This window comes from Chlorocebus sabaeus, chromosome 2 (assembly GCF_047675955.1).
Source record: "Chlorocebus sabaeus isolate Y175 chromosome 2, mChlSab1.0.hap1, whole genome shotgun sequence".
NCBI classification, from domain to species: Eukaryota; Metazoa; Chordata; class Mammalia; order Primates; family Cercopithecidae; genus Chlorocebus; species Chlorocebus sabaeus.
In genome coordinates, this window is record NC_132905.1 from 26,371,537 (window position 1) to 26,389,600 (window position 18,064).

At 40.1% G+C, this 18,064-nt stretch overlaps 1 protein-coding gene across 1 annotated transcript in view; it reads right to left on the bottom strand.

Annotated features, from left to right (window-relative positions):
- The window catches only part of CTNNBL1 (catenin beta like 1), a 183,080-nt gene that overhangs the window by 125,411 nt on the left and 39,605 nt on the right, over window positions 1–18,064 (bottom strand). Inside the window, exons 2-3 of the mRNA XM_008017862.3 lie at window positions 13,333–13,521; window positions 8,825–8,931 (exon numbers count right to left, since the gene is read on the bottom strand). Coding sequence (XP_008016053.1) covers window positions 8,825–8,931; window positions 13,333–13,521 — 296 coding nt within the window. The remainder of the gene's footprint in view (window positions 1–8,824; window positions 8,932–13,332; window positions 13,522–18,064) is intronic.

An 18,064-nucleotide genomic window follows, 5' to 3' on the forward strand; every position in this document is an offset into this window, starting at 1 on the left:
CAGACCAACCAAGAAGTACACTCATCCAAACATCATACTGTCACACAATTTCCTTGGGAAATCGATTTCCTCATTACAAAAATCAATCTTGGATTCAGATCTCATTACAGGGTTCCCTTACTCTTGCAGTCACAAGCTGCCTTTCAGAGGCTCCCAAAGCATTTTGCAGCACTAAACGATCTGCCCACCAGTCCTATAGATTAGCTACCATTACCCCTTGGTGTGGCAATTCACTCTGTTGCCCTGAACATAGTTATCCTACTACCCATCCAAAAAGGGTTTCTCTTACTTCCCACTTCAGATCAAGGGCCAGCTATTCCCCTTACCCAAAGGAAGATAAGATTTTCTGTATCTAAAAATACTCTCCCTCTCCCTCCTCTTTGGAGTTGATTCAGAGGCAGATACCAAAGAAAATCAGACCTAGTCTCTGGCATTCTACAATCACCACAACAGTATGATACTTTACCCACATTTCTACACCTGAACCTTTCAACAAACCTACGCCCAGGCGCTAAGAACAGAACTACTTTGCATTCACGCTGCATGCCCTCCCCCGGTGTTTGACATATAAGAAATGCCGATTAAGCCTTGGATGAACAAGACAGGAGGGTTTGTTCTGAGATGGAAATGAGCTAATCTGGCGTAAGGCAATTAAACAACACCCGACTGAGAGTGACTGAGAGGAAGCAGTTTTTAAACTGACTCTGGAGTCAGACTATCTGGGTATGAACCTGGCTTAGCCACCTACTTAGCCTCTCTATGCCTCAGTTTCTTCTGTAAATAGGGACAATAATGTTACCTGTCTCACAGGGCCGCTGTAAGGAGTAAATGAGTAAGGACATATAAATCACTGAGAACAATATCTAGCATAAAAAAGCACTATGTAAGTATTTGTTCTCTTTACTATTGCTGCTACTATTACTGTAACATGTCTATCTTCTCTTCTAGAAAGTAAACTTCTTAAAGACAGGAACTATATCTTTGTCTCTTATATCCACAGATGCCTACTGAATTAAATCGAGGGCGGAAAGAAAAGCAACACAAGCAGGGACTCTTGAAGTCACACAGGACTCATCAACTTCCAGATGCTGTGGGTCTGGGTAGATACAGTTTCTCCAAAAATCTGCAGTCAGTAAGGAACAAAATCTAGAGACTTAGAATTCTTTAAAACATGTCCATATTTTAGACAACATCTATTATTGTTTTTCTCCATTAGTATTTTTAATTATATGCTTACATATTTTTTCCCAGTTATAATATACTTCTAGTAGAAAACCAGGGAAAGAAAAGCAAGCCCTCAAAAACGTAAACAAATCATCCATAAGCCTACTAACCAAAAATAACCATTGATAATACTCTGTATGTTTAAGCCTTTTTCTCAACTCACAGACTTTTAAATTCTATTTTAGTGTATGATATAAGGCAAAGATCTAACTTTATTTTCTGTGAATGTTTGACCAACTGCTTTAATACCATGTATGTCTGCCTGTATGTTTAAGTCATTTTTCTCAACTCACAGACTTTACCCCACAAAAGTAAGCCTATATAGTATATAGTTCTATATTCAATTTTTGCTGTTGTTGTTAATATAGGCTAAATAATTCCCCTTATCATTATTCTACTACAATAGGATAAGCCAATACCTGACAAACTGCTATAGGTTCCTTCTCCTTCTACATGGCAAAATCCCTCACTCACCACAGCACTCTTCCCTGCTGAGCTGACATGGCTGGCCTCAGAATCCTTCTCAACACAGTGTTCCAAGAACAGACTATGAATCAATCACAGGCTGGGTGTGGCAGATTAAGCTTATCTACAATCCCTGTTCTAAATCATAGATTAATGGCCACATAGTATTCCTTTGAGTAGATATACTGTGATTTAATTAACCAATCCTCCTTTGTCAGGCATTCAGATAATTTCCAATTTTTTTTCCCCTTTAACAAATGATGTATATGCATTCCTAATTATTTTGTTAGGATAAATTTCCAGGAAGGAAAGGGCCAAGTCAAAGAGTATGAATGACTTAAATAGATTTTGATATATTTTGCCAGAAAAGTACCAATAGCACATGAAGTGCCTGTTTCCCTTACCCTCTTCACAAAGGGTATTTCCTCCAATTTGAGATAGAAAACTCATTTTGTATTTTGCATTTCTGATAGTAAGATGGTTAACATTCTTGTAGTGTTTACTATTTGTATTTATTCTTTGCCTATTCCTATTAGGAGGCTCATTTTGTTTATAGATTTATAAACACTGTATATTAAGGAAATTAATCTCTATTCTATGCTGCAAAAAAATAAAGTGCCCTTTAATTTGTACACTGTGCTTTTTGACATAAAGGTTTTTTTTTTTCCTTTTGACATAAAGGTTTTAAAAAGTTCAAGTAGCAAAATCTTTGCCTTTATGAACTCTCTTTTACATGTATCCTGAGCAAAATATTTTCTATGCTAAAAGAAGATATATTTTATGGTGTACTTTTATGTTTATATATTTAAATATTTAATCAATCTGAAATTTATTTTAGTGTATTGATACAGGGCACGGATCTAACTTTATTTTCTGCAAATATTTGGCCAAGTGCTCCAATACCATAATCTATCCTCTCCCCACAGATTTAAAAAAATGTCATCTATCATACACTAAATTTTAATCTGTACTTTAATCTGTTTCTAGGCTCTTCACTCCATTTCATTGATTCGTCTGTGAATTCCTGAGTCAGGACCACACTTTCACATTGTTATAGCTTTATAGTATGTCTTATGTCTGTTGCTGCAAAACACTCCCTTGTTGTTTTTATCTTTTAGTGTTTCCTTGCCTGTTCTCACTTATTATTCCAAGTAAATTTCATAATTACTTTAGTAAGATTTTCCCCCAATACCTTTTTTTTAAAAGGCTCCCTTCTCTGCTTGCAAATAGATTATTTTTTTTAGATCACTTGAAGTGTGGAAGCTAAATCAGAATCATGACTCAGTAAGGCTGGTGCAGAAGGATTCAAATAGTCCATGGGCCAGGAGATCTATATAATCCTTGAATCCAAAGGCCTCAACAAACCCCTAAGGCTTATTTGCCTTATATGAATGTGTATATACAAGATTTCTGGAGAACAACCTGACAAAAGGTTTTTCCAGTTCACTTGGAAGAACCGGCAAGGGAGACTGGGCACTAAACAGTAAAAAACAAAATCGTGCTGAGTGCAGGATAAGATCTGGTGATTTGGGTGATCAACAGCCAACGTGATGGCTCATGCCTGTAATCCCAGCACTCTGGGAGGCCAAGGTGGGCGGGTCGCCCGAGGTCGGGAGTTTGAGACCTGCCTGGCCAACACAGTGAAACCCCATTGCTACTAAAAACACAAAAATTAGCCAGGTGTGGTGGTGCACACTCGTAACCCCAGCTACTTGAGAAGCTGAGGCACGAGAATTGCTTGAACCTGGGAGGTGGAGGTTGCAGTGAGCTAACATCGTGCCACTGCACTCCAGACTGGGCGATGCAGCGAGACTCTGTCTCAAAAAAAATAAAAAAAGTGAAAGACTGTCAGTCACCTGGAGGGGTCTGTGCTTAGTCCTGTTTAGATCAAGTATTTTATTATTTTTTAATCAATAACATGAGCAAAGATATATAAAAGGCAAAACGAAAAACTGTTACATGACACAAAGCTTAAAGAGATAGTAAGCACAGCAGCTGACACAATCAATTCAAAAGTTCCTGACAGGCAATAATGATGTGCCAAATCTAACTAAAGGAAAATTACCTGGGATCCACACAGAAAACTGCAGGGAACCAAGAAGTCAAGTACAAATGTGAAGGCTGGGAGAGATACAGTTTCATAAGGGCACATGTGTTTCTTTCCGAACTTGATGGCTTTAGTGAACCATAACTGTGACACAAATCAGAACATGAGACAGTTCTGCCAGAGACAATTCCTTATTCATCTCTGGACATCCAGCACCTGACGCAGGCCTTGGTCCAACACAGAAACTTGGGAGATGCCTGTAAATGGGGGCACAGATGAAAACAGCTGCCACAAGGTGGTTTTAGGGTACTTAAAAGAGAACAATACAGAGTTACACTGATTTAATGACCCTAAAACTTCATGACATCTGTTCAAGGAACCATCTTTTAGGAGGGATGTGGAAACCAATTCAGGGAAATGACCAAGATTCTAATGAGTCTAGATATTTTTCATATACGAATTTGTTGAAATGCTTTCTCATTCTGAGTTGAAATTTTAAGAGCCAAAGACGCCAAATGATGGAATAGCTTTCTTTGGAAAGTTAGATCCTTCTCACTGGGATAGTTAATAAAGGGTAATATTAAAAAAAAAAAAAAAAAAAAACAAGAGTTAGATGGTAGAATAGACTGTGCTTCTCAAGTTCCTTCCAACTTTGAGACTCTTCTTCCAAAATAGTCTCAACCCAATGCTTTTAAGTTTAGGAAGTCAGAAAATTATCAAAACAAAACAAACAAGCAGAGAATAAAATTGCAAGCAGGGAAATATTACAAAAATATACTGGGTCCAGTGTTACGTGAGTAACAAGATATCGTGAGAAATGCTGGACTTGGGAATGAGACTGACCTGGGTCATACTCCCAGCCATGCTATTTACTAGATGTGTGGCCATGAATAGTGAATTGACAAATATTTACTGGGCACATACTAGGTGCCAGTCATTGTGTTAGGCACTAAGGATGTAACAGATAAAATAATCCCAGTTTCTGCCCTCCATCAAATATAAATAATCTATTACAAACAGCTAATTATAAGGGTGCGTGGCACTACCCAAGAGAAGTGTCACTGGAACACAGTGTGGTGTCCCAACCTGATCAAGGAAGACACAGAATATTAACTAACTTATTGCTAGACCCTGATTTCCTTATCTTCCTAAACTATAGTGAGGATTAAAAGAGATAATATATATACAGTGCCTAATAATAGGTGGCACATAGTAAGTACTCAATGAATCTATGTACCCTCAAGTTTGTTATGCTGTCACAATCGTCTGTTTTGCCTGACCAAGCACAGCCTACTCATGAGCCTATTCATTTAAAGCACACACTACTATTTGCAGAGAACTGTCTTTAGGAATTAGGCATACTTTCAGCAATAGATGACTCACAGCTGGGGGAAAGGATCAAGTTAGAGGTGATGGGAAAGCAATAGAGCAACATATTAAAACAGTAACCCAGGCTGAGATGGGGTCATCGATTCCATCTGATATGACAGAGAATATTTGCCTAGCCTGCCCATGTGCATTTGCTTCAGACCAGCAGGATATTCTCCTTCAACCACAGGGATGAATATCAGCAAATGACCAGCAAAGCTCAAAAGCACTGGGAAAGCTGCAGAAATTGACAAGTCCTAAATGCAATCACTGGTGGGGAAACATGATGCTCCCTCCATCGAACTAAATCGCAGTTCTCAAAGTGTAGTCCTAGGACCCCAGGATGGGGTAGTGGAGTGGTTGGAGATCCTTTCAGAGAACTATAAGATCAAAACTATTTTATAAAATATCTAAGACACCATTTGCCTTTTTCACTCTCATTCTCTCAGTAGTGTACAATGGAGTTTTCTGAAGGGCTACATGACATGATAACATCATTGCCCTGATGGCTAATGAAATGTGTGCTTGTCTATTCTTGTATTTTACAGAATTTTCTAAGCACTTTGGGATATTCCATAATTTAAAAGTACAAGGAGATCCTGAGACCAAAAAGGTTGAAAATCAGTAAACTAAGTAATTCTGTCCCTGCAAAAATGAAGAGAAGAACGATTAAAGGACTTTCTAGGGAAACAACACACTCCAGTCAATGGGGTGTTTGGGAGAAAGACTGCGCGGTGCAAATTGGAGGTTGCATAAGGAGAACTGTCAACTGAATCTGAAATGCAGTCCAATGAAGAGAGGCATTTTTGGGTACGCGATCAAAATGACAATTGGATATATGGGAAAATAAATTTGATGTTTCCGATCTCAACCGGAAAGTTTCATCTGAATACGCTCTAGCAATTTTCATCTTAATTGCACCTCGCTGATCTAGATATTATGAAAGACACTGCACCAGTAAGAATTCAAGAACTCAAGGTTAAAACACAATGTAGTTTCCTAATTGCTTTTTGACATGAAAAAAAAGTCCTTTATGCATAACTTCAATTTTCATATGTTCAGATTTTAAAACTAAAATATTGTATACATTGTCTGAATGAAAAACACTACTGATTTTTAAAAATAAAATCACACTGTCTTAAAACCAGTTAATGAACTGTAACACTAAGTACCTAAGATGTAGATGGTGAACATAACCTGCAGAAACTCTGCTCCATATTGACAGACCTGTATCTACCAAGTGGGCAAACAAAATACTGGTGTTCAAAGAAGTAAGCTGAATTTCTTACATTTCCCGTGTTATTAACCTGCAGCATAGCTTCTTCATAATGTATCCTTAGGTTCAACCAATGGGGACATAATAAAGACAACAGGGACTACATAAGGTCTCTTATGCTTATTGAGCACCTACAGCAAGGCAAGTACTGTGGTAGGCACTAGAGACAAACAAGACACAGTCCATCTCCTAAAAGGAACAGAGTATAATGTAGGAACCACTGAGTACAGAAATAACAACAAAACAAATGGCAAAGATGTTAAAGACTGATCACATGCATTGTGGGCAAGAACACAAGAAAAGAGATGCTGCTGCTGGAGGAGAATTTAAAAATAGAGTGAGAAAATTGGCAGTAGCCATCATTAAAATGTACATACCCTTCAATCCGGGAACTCAAAATTAAGTATCTATCCTACGGAAACATATGCACATAAAGACACATGTACAAGTAGGTTCACTATAGCATTCTTCATAAAAGTCAATATTTAAAATAATCAAATGTCCATCAATAGAAAATAATTAAATAAGTCATGGTGTTTCCAAACCATGAAATACTATGCACCAGTTAAAAAAACACAAGGTAGACATGCCTGTACTACCATGGACAGATCTGTTATATGACCCAAAAGATCAAGGTGCAGAATATGTACGGTGTGATCTGAGTAGAAACAAATACATTCCCATAATTAACTGTTCACAACGTTCCTCTAGGCAGAAGAATAGAAAGAGATCAGAGCAGTGAAGGAGAACTTTCATTTTTCACTCTACTCATGTACCACTGGTATTTTCAGAATGACAATCTATTCATGCATTACTTGTGTAATTACACACACACACAAACACACAGTGCTCCTGTATGGTGGAGATCAGTACAAAACCTGATAGGACTCTGGTGCTGGGTAAGCTGGGCCCTGCTCTATTAATAGCTATTCCTACTACCAAAGAGGGCCGTGGCCCTAGGCCCAGTAACCACATTCTCCCCACTCTGCCTTCTCATTCACAGCATAGGGACAACACAGTTGACCACGTTGGCCTCACTAGGTTGCCGTGAAGACTCTGTGCCCTCTGACACCTCTGTGCCTTTGTTCATGCTCCTCATATTGCCTGGCATGCCTTTCTGTGTTCTTTTCCACCTAATAAAAATGAATCTTCAAGGCTCAACTCAACTACTATCTTTTCTGTAACGCCCTCAATAGCCCCCAACTTGGTATATACTGTTTCTTCTTCTAAGCACCCACAGAACTCTGCTCATATCTCTTTTCAAGTGTCTGTTTCCTTCTACCTTGCCTTTATAGTCAGTCTCCCTAGTAACCTATAAACTTGAGTGCAAAGACTGTACTACTCAACTGTTAATTGCCTGGGGGCCTTGGGCATATTAAGATTCATTAAAATTGTATGTCCTGGGAGGGACAAAGATAGGGAGAGAAAGAGAGGTTTAGAACATTGAAACTGTATAAATGTGAAAGTCCCCTTGGTTAGGATTCAAGACAGACTGAAAGATGCCAGATTCCTCATATTAGCACTTCATAGTGCACCAAGGTGCTAGTGCAGTAAAACTCACGTTAACTGTCATCTCATGAGCACACTACTATGTGCCAGGTACTAAGCTAAACACTTACCATTATTCTCCTTTAATCTTCACACAACCCTGTGAGGAAGGCATTATTTCCTTATACAGATGAGACACCCAAGGCTAAGAAAGGGGAAGTGACTTATTCAAAGGCATGTGTGTATCACACCAATATTTGTCTAACTTCAGAGTCTTTGACATGATCTCCACAGTAAAGCTATCACTAATGGCAGGCACGATCAGTCTTCTTTGGGCATTGAAAAGAATAATGCAGGAGAGTTAACATAGCAGGGCTGATCTTGAAAAGGGCTGGCTTACAAGGCTGGCCCTAGGCTGGCAGCCAGGAACTTGGCTTTTGAAATGTTCCCTAAGTGATAAGGTTGCTGCTTTGTCAGCCCAGAGCACTAAACAGCTGCTTTCCTTCCAGGAGCCTACAATTTTGTTAGTTATTACTGGCAGAGAATGCCTACATAAGCAGTCCTCCATAAAAACCCTGAACTCAGAGTCTCAATCAAATGGTCTTCCCTGGACAGCATCACTGCACACATGTTGACGCATTTCACTGCTGAAGAAAGAAGTATGTCTGTATGATCCCACCCACTGGGAAGGAGAAAACATAGGAAGCCTGTATATGAATTTCTCCAGACGCCACCTGATGTTGTGTTTTTCCCTTGCTGATCCTGTTGTGTGCCCTGTGTAATAAACCACAGCCCTGAGTATCACTGACTTTGAGTCCTAGGAGTTCTTCTAGTGACTTCCCAAACACGGAGGTCATCCTGGGATTCCTGGCCCAAATTACAAAAGCCAAAACAAACCAAACCCAAAACAAAAGTAGTCACAGAGGAGACAGGGTGTCAGTAGAACAGAACCTTACTTCTCTGGATTGTCTGGAAACTTAATCCGCAATTCTTGGTTTTTATATGATCTCTTTTCAAATGTGAGGATCATTTTCTTCACTGAGCTTTCATCCAATGGCTCCTCCTGGTACAAAGAGACAAATGCAACAACTTCAGTTCCTAGGGGTTTCACATTCACTGTCACTACTTTCCTGTGGCTCTTATACCCCACCTCACTCTGCCATTGATCTTTCTGGGTTAAATGTACAGTACACACCTTTTTTTCTGAGATGGAGTCTTGCTCTGTCGCCCAGGCTGGAGTGCAGTGGTGCGATCTCAGCTCACTGCAACCTCCACCTCCCAGGTTCAAGCAATTCTCCTGCCTCAGCTTCCTGAGTAGCTGGGACTACAGGCACATGCCACCACGCCTGGCTAATTTTTTTTTGTATTTTCAGTAGAGACGGGGTTTCACTGTGTTAGCCAGGATGGTCTCGATCTCCTGACCTCATGATCCACCCACCTCAGCCTCCCAAAGTGCTGGGATTACAGGTGTGAGCCACTGTGCCCGGCCACAGTACACACTTTATCTCCCCAATTACAATGAGGATTAAGGGCCTGTAATCACATGCTTTTTCTTGTGTATATCACTTTCGATGTCTCACATAATGCCCACTATCTGTAACACAGGAAATTCAGTTTGAGGTGTTAAACACTGACTGGGCAATTGGGCACTTCGGCACTTCAGCCCTTCAGGAGGCCAAGATGGGTGGATCACCTGAGGTCAGGAGTTTAAGACCAGCCTGGCCAACATGGCAAAACCGTGTCTCTACTAAAAATACAGGCACACGCCTGTAGTCCCAGTTACTCGGGAGGTTGAGGCACAAGAATCACTCGAACCCCGGAAGCGGAGGTTGCCGAGATTGTGCCACTGCACTCCAGCCTGGGTGACAAAGGGAGACTCCGTCTCAAAAAAAAAAAAAAAAGAAAAGATGTTGAAGACTCACTCATTCAACAAACATTTCTTGAGCACACTGTATGGCACAGAGTAAGCAACAATATTAGATAATATTATTATACATTTACCTTGTCTTCCTTTGCTATACATGTAAGATAAGACTGAAAAGTTTAAAAGAATTGTTTAAGGTCAAACTCTGGGTCAGTGACAGTGACCCTTAATCTCTTCCTACAGCAGAAGTTGGCAAACTGCAGCCCATGAGCCAAATCCAACCTACTGCCTGTTTTTGTACAGTGCATTAACTAAGAATGGTTGTTAATTAGCTACAGTCACTGCTTAGCATTTCTTATATATTACTTTGCCTGGTCCTTACTAGATGCTGAGAAGGAATTCAGACAGGTACTTTGAATCCTGAAGTAGCATCAAGAATTTAGTAACCCTGCCTAGAGAATGCAGAAAAAAGCTAGTAGACCACACAGAATTTTCTGGCTTCATACATTGGAATAATACCTATGAAAGCAAATAAAATGAATATTTGAAAACTAAATCATTTTTTCTCCAAAAAATCTACACTAAAATTTCACACATTTTATCTTCAGTTTACCTTCCAGTTTAAATTAATGTGCTGCAATGCACCCTGCTTCTCTCAATACTATCCCAACTCAAAGCTTCACAGCTTTGTAGTCATTGACCATAACTCATGCCTAAAAGTGATAAAGAAACTGCTATTAAGAGAACCTGAAATAGATCCTTTTGGAAAGCACTGAATCATTCCATAATTTTATAAGTACTCAAAAATGTTAGCTATTATTCTATTATTAAATTTCTATTTCCACATATTGGGCTTTAAGTGGGAGCTACCCATAAATTCATTTTCGGCATGACACATTTCTTAGATTATACCAATGATTCCTAGATCCCAAGGTTCTCTATCGAACCCCTACCTCCTCCCCAGGGTCTACAGCTTAAAGAGAGGTTTCCTGATGTGGTAAAAACAAGTCAGAGTCCTGGCTCAGTCAAGACTCAGAGCCTAATTTTACTACTTACTAGCCATGTGACAATGTTACTTTGCTGAATATATTCCTCAAAGCTTCATCAAGTCCAGCTAATTCTAACTCCTAAATCTTTCCTGAATTCATCCACTACACACTGAGAATAAAATCCCAAACCCCTCACATGATCTATGTAAGGATCTGGCAGGATCTGCCCAGATAATCTCTCCAACCCCAAACCAGGGCAAAGACCCCCATTGCTAGCCCATGTCTACTTGTTCTGTGGCACAAGTAGACTCTCCAGTGTCTGGCACACAGCAGGTACTCCGTGAAGATCTGAGGAAGGAAAGAAGGAAAGAAGGAAGGGAGGAAAGGAGGAAAGGAGGAAAGGAGGAAGGGAGGAGGGGAGAGGAGGGGAGAGGAGGGGAGGGGAGGAGAGGGGAGGGGAGGGGAAGGGAGGGGAGGAATGAAAATGTTACCTGTATCTCTCAAGGTCATAGAGATGACCTAAAGAAAATATGTACATAAAAGTGATTTGTAAACTACATGAATGCAAGCTGTTATGGTTATTATTAGCAACAGGCACAATGTACCCAACATCCCACTAGAATTTAACTAAAATAATCAAAACATTTCTAGGAAAGGGTTAAATCACTTTCAAGCAAGCTCAATATCTGCTACTTTTCTTTTTCTTAGCTAACATCGTGCCCTACTCTTGAGAAAAACCACATTAGTGTTAACACAGCTCTCATGGGATTTCTGAAGTCCTAGCCTCTCCAGGGTTTGGCCTTCCCTCCTTTAATTTCTCTCCAACACTGGGGGAAACTGAATTATCAGTCTTAGTCATCAGCCACAGCAGTATCTCCAATAGCTCAACGTCAGAAACCAGAGGGAGATTTCAGAAAGATGAATGCTGGTGATGTAGCACAAAAAGGACAATAATATTTTACAAGTTCACGTGACTTTACAGGGGCAAGCATCACTTGTTTTTCATCAAATGGGACTTTGGTGGCAGTGAGAAAATAACTCCTGGACTTGTAGCCTTCCATGTGTCATTTTTACAAAGTGATCTCTTTTTCCCTGTCCCTTAACAGAAGGGCTGGTCCCACATTACATTTCTGTCTCCCAGGCTAGAAACCACTTACCCATGACAGCTACTATCCTAATCCTCCAGTACCAGCCTTGCCCTACATGGGAATTATACCTGCCAATTAACTGCTGCTGCAGGGCTAACAGATTGAGCAGAAGCTGGTGAGGAGGGAAAGGAGGGAGGATGTGCTACACACACTGTTTGTCTAAGCCCTGGCAAGGCTGCTGCCCTCAGAGAGGAAATTCAAAAATTCAGGACTGTTTCCCACCACATATTTCTAAAGTGCCATCATCTTTTAGGGGCAGACCCCCAAATTAACACTAGTACAAATCCTAATAAGGAAATAGCTACCGTCACAACACAGTAAAGACCTTTTTGGAATATGAATCCATTTTTTCTTCTTCTCAGATTCACACGCCAGCCTCATTTTTTAAATCCAAACTTAGCATCGTGTCTTTGAGGGAACCAAAAAACAGCTGGCTCTTAAGACTCTATTTCCATAATTCATACTGAACAAAATGCCAGAGTGAAATAACATACAAGTTAACACTTAAAGATTTAAAAAGACACAGAGGTAAGGTCATTTTGTTTTTAATCACTGATATTTTACCTCCACTCTTCCTAGCTTCATTCATTTATTCATTCAATAAATATTTATTAAGGGCCCACAAGAGCTAGGTATTGCTCTGGGTACCAAAGATAGAGCTGTGAACAGAACAGAGCCAGTCTCTGTTTTCATGGGAGGTTGGGAGGAGGACAGCAATGAGCAAAATAAACAACTAGAATTTCAAATCATGATACGTGCTGTGCAGACAATATACAGAATACAGTGATGAGGGAATGAGAGAACAGCTTGCAGGGCTACACAGGAAAGACTTCTTGGAGGAGGAAACATCTCACTGAGACCTGAATGTGAAGAAACCAGCCATACAAAGCATCAAGGAAGAAGAGCATTCCAACAGAGGGCACAGAGGTCCGAAGGTCCAGAGGCAGGAATGAGTGGAAAGGCCCCAAGGCATCTTGAGGAACAGCAAAGAGAAAGGCCCTGAGGAGTCTCCTTCCCTAAGCTGTACTTTTGCAGTCACATCTAAATACCTAACAATGTGGCATCCCCTTAAACTTCTCCACTTTTGTTGCTTTGCTAATACCACCATTTTCTCTGCCTAAAAAGCCCTTCCTTCCACTTGATAAAATTTGACCCCTCTTTCAAAGGTAGTAACACAAGTGCCTTCTATGTGTCCTCAGTAAGATCCAGGAAGCCTGCCCTGACCCTCCCCTACAGTACATAATAAGGAATAATTTGAAAACTCTGTCTTGTTCTTTACATCTCGCAAGATGCTTTCCCAACTGCCCTAGCCCACTTAACCTTCACATTAACGCGATGAAATTCGAATTCTTAACCCCATTTTACAGATGAAGAAGGGAAGCTCAGACAAGCTGAGTATTTGGCCAAAAATTACATTCTATAGGACCAGCCATCTCAGCTCCCACCCATCGCTGCCACGTTACCTCTTCCTCTTCCTCTTCCCCATCTCTGTCAATAATCTGAAGCAGCCTTTTTTTGTCATCATCCGCTTCTTCCACCACAGTCATTTCTTCTTCCCGATAGCGGCCACGTTCTCGAGTACCAGTTTGTTTCCGACGCATCTTCTGCTCCTCCTCTTCTTCATCCCGGGGACGTTTTGTGCCCCTATTGGGCTGAGAGAAAAGAAACATAGGATTTTAGAGTTGGACATGACATAGAAGCTGGGCATGGTGGCTCACACCTATAATCCCAGCACTTTGGGAGGCCAAGGAGGGCAGATCTCAAGTCTTGAGCCCAGGAGTTTGAGACCAGCCTGGGCAACATGGTAAAATTCTGACTCTAAAAAAATGCAAAAAAAAAGACTTTGCAAGGCATAGACAGTAAATATCCTAAAAGCTTTCAAGAATTCTCTGACTCAAAAGCAGCCAGCATACAATTTCTCCCACCACATGGAGTAAAGCTCTATGTGGTCATTTTTCAGATCCTTAATGATTCTATAAATATACCATGAAAGTCAGTGGGAATTTTTTTATATACAGTTTTGCCATTTCACAAAAGTTCCTATGTATATGGAAATAGCAACAAAGCTATTTTAAGATGGCGACGCTGGGTTAGGCTCATGTACTAGTCAAGATATAACTCCCAATGTCAACCTCTTAGCACCTGGTTTTAATTAACATCTACGAAAGATTACAAAGCCTCTTCTACAGTTACTCACAAGTAGTCCAAATATAAAATATTACATATGTAACTTCTGAATGTCTACTGCACTCCCAATTCTATTTTACAGAAGAGTTGAGTGAAGGCCCAGAGCCTGGGCAAAGGACTTAAATAGACACTTCTCAAAAGAAGATATACAAATGGCCAGAAGATACATGAAAAAAAAAAGCTTACCATCACTAATTACCAGGGAAATGCAAAGAAAAACCACAATGAGTTATCATGTCACACCTATCAGAATGGCTATCATGAAACAGACAGAAGATAAAGTGTTGTTGAGGGTATGGAGAAAAGAGAACTCTGTGCACTGTTGGTGGAAATACAAATAAATACAGCCATGATGGAAAACAGATGGAGGTTCCTCAAAAAATTAAAAACAGAATTATTATATGATCCAGCCATCCCACTTTTGGATATGCAACCAACAGAACTGAATTCAGTATGCTGAGAAGATATCTGCCCTGTGCATTGTAGCGTTATTCATAATAGCTAAGATATGGAAGCAACCTATGTGTCCGTCACTAGATGAATGGATTAAAAAAAGTATATATACACAATAGAATTCTACTCAGCCCTAAAAAGCGGGGAAATTCTGACATTTGAGACAACTGGATAAAACTGGAAGACATTAAGCTAAGCGAAATAAGCCAGGCACAGAAAGACAAATATCTCGTAATCTCACTTGTATGTGGAATCTAAAAAAGCTGAACTCATAGAAGTAGAGATCAGAATGATCGTCACCAGCGGCTGTGGAGGAAGGGAATGGAGGGAAATGTTGACTGAAGAGTATAAAGTTACAGTAAGCCTGGGAGTGGTGGCTCACACCTGTAATCCCAGCACTTTGGGAGGCCGAGACGGGCAAATCACCTGAGGTCGGGAGTTCAAGACTAGTCTGACCAACATGGAGAAACCCTGTCTCTGCTAAAAATATAAAATTAGCCAGGCGTAGTGGTGCATGCCTGTAATCCCAGATACTTGGGAGGCTGAGGCAGGAGAACCGCTTGAACCCGGGAGGCGGAGGTTGCGGTGAGCTGAGATCGTGCCATCGCACTCCAGCCTGGGCAACAAGAGAGAAACTCTGTCTCAAAAAGAAAAGAAAAGAAAAGAAAAGTTTCAGTTAAACAGGAAGATAAGCTTTAGTAACTTATTGCACTGTATGCTGAATATAATAATAATGCACTGTACATTTAAAAATTGATAAAACAGATTTTAAATATTTTCACCACAGAAAAAATATTAAAGGTGATGGATTTGTTAATTAGCTTGATGTAATCATTCCACACTGTAGACATATATCAAAATACCACCTTGTATCCCATAAATATATACAATTATTTGCTAATTAAAAGTTTTTAAATCAAATATAATAATAATAATAATAAAGGCCCAGAAGCCAAATATTACATAAGATCACAAAACCATTAACGTACCACTGAAAACAGAACTGGCACTTCCAGACTCCTAGTCCAAGGACCTTTCTATCATACTCTGTTAGGACCTCATTTTGCCTTTTATTGTTGTTGTTTACTTTTTAGAGATGAGGTTTCACTATGTTGCCTAGGCTGGAACTAAACTTCTGGACTCCAGCAATCCTCCTGCCTCAGCCTTCTGAGTAGCTGAGACTACAGGTGTGTGCCACTGCAACCAGCTCATTTTGCCTTTTACAATGCAATCAATTAAGAAGTTCTTAGTGTTGTTTTCCATTAAATTAGAATAAAACAGAGCAGTAGTGAAAGGGGCTTCAGAGCTGAAGAGACAGAGCACGGCCCAGACACCAAACAGCCCAGTGTCTCCATTCAGCTCAACTTACTCCTGATTCGACTCTGGGCCGGTCACCTACCTCTCTAAACGTTAGTTTGCTTATCTGTAAATGGACATCATAATTCTTTCCTCTGTGAACTTCAAGTGAAAGAACTCTAAACCATAATGGTATTAAACAAATACATAAAATCATCACTGTGAGGTAATCCACATGATTCTGTCTTCTCCAACAAAACATTTGTGTTAGATTCTTCAATGAGATTTTCTTTATCTGATACAGTAATCACACCCACCAGCAATATGCTTGGTGCAATGTGGTACGTTACTACCAAACAGAAGAAAATGCCACTTTCACTGCCAGCCTGCTAAGTTGTTTGGTAGTAAGAGAAAATTTTCTATTATACATGTTACACATCTCCCCTTTTGACTTTTATTGAACTGTACTCTGCCAGTGGTAGAAAGTCATTCCCCTCTTTATTCATGTTTCCTGCTTGCTCCACATCCCAGGTGCTTTAGTAAGTCTGAGCATATGACATTGTTGAGAAAACTCACATTTGACAATTTAGTTTGTAGGGTACCACCTGCTATTTTTCACTCTCTTCCTAGTCTCCCTGAGCTAGATGATAATTTCATATGAACACACTCTATTTTCCATAAGGACAAAAATTACAAAAATCTACTATCATCATTACCACTCTACCCTAAAAAAGAAAAATAAAAAGGAAAGCAACATGCCAGTAACCACAGACAGGCTACAATAAAAAAGGAGGTGGTGGTTTTCACGTAAGAAGAGGAAGGGAAGGTAGATTCATCCTAAAGGAGGGCAGCCTTCCAACCGGAAATCTGTAGCTCCTCAGCAGGTAAGGAACTTCAGCCCTCTGGGAAGACTAATTCTTTCAAGCTCATAAAAGAAGCCCTGCTGCGATTCTGATTAGCGTGAGCCTACTGCAGCAGCCAAGTCAAGGCATGAGCTCCATAGTTCTCCACGGAAAGGAGATTTCTAGATTGTTTATCTCCAAGGAGAGAAAGAAAAGGCAGTGGGCCACAATTAAAAGGAGAAAGCTAAATATTGCCACAGTTAAGAAATGCAAAATAGAAAAATACATTAGCAATGTCTCTTTTGAACACATCTTCCAATCCTCTTCTTTAAAACAAACATTTCAGAAGTCAGGGGAGGACGGCCACTGCACTCCAGCCTGGGCGACAGAGCGAGACTCCGTTTCAGGGGAAAAAAAAAAAAAGTCAGGGGAGGAGTTTCATTTATTAAATTCCCATTAAAATAGCACTTTTCTTCTGCAGAACTTCAATCTTCACCACATCTCTGGCAATGAGAAGTAGTTAACAGCTCTATTTCATAAGCAGGAAGACAGGATGCCTAAGATCTTTTAATAAACTCCTGCAAAGACAGCCTGGTCCCTGCTCAGAGTTGAATCTGATCTCTGGAAAACTGCTAATCTGCCAAGATTCCAGGACCCTAACTGAGACAGATCTGAGGAACTTTCAGGCAAGAACATTCACCTATAAATATGTCACATAAGACCTTGGTTACATTAAAACAATACTTTTTAAATCATTAATTCAACAAATAACTTACTAAAGAGTTATAACGCTGGAAGGGTCTTCAAGCAATCAGCTGCCAGTCCCAGGCTTCCAACAGGGTCATGTATAATTAGGGACACAGGGATAAACAGGGCCAGTGTAGATTCTTAAGACAAGAATAACTCTGTTAACTTTTATCAATAGTGTTTAAGTCTAACATCCCTAAGAGGGCTACCTTTAAGTTCACCAACTGTTTCTCCAACCTTCTCCCTCACACACAGTATTCAGCTTTAGCTTTAGCTCCTCATGACAACTCTCCGGCAGAGCCGAACCCAGCTCCTTCAGCAACACAGCAGCTCCCACCTCCCTCTCCAACACAGAATACGCCATGCAAAGGCCCTGATATGGTTTATTTCCACATTTCTCTTCCAAAGGCAAAAACTGTAAGAACTTCTCTTCATTTCTCTTCTTAACCCTCAAATGTCTCTTTTTCAAACACTAACACTGCAAGTCGAAAAGTTTTGAATCATTCCTCAGATTTGACCACTCTGAATAATAAGAGTTAGGATTCATTTCTTCAACTAAGTGCCAACTGTATGAGGTACTGTGATGGGTACTGGACACATAAGTGTGAACAAGACAAACACTGCCTTGTTATCAGAGCTTAACAATCTGGAACAGTGTTCAATCAAAATA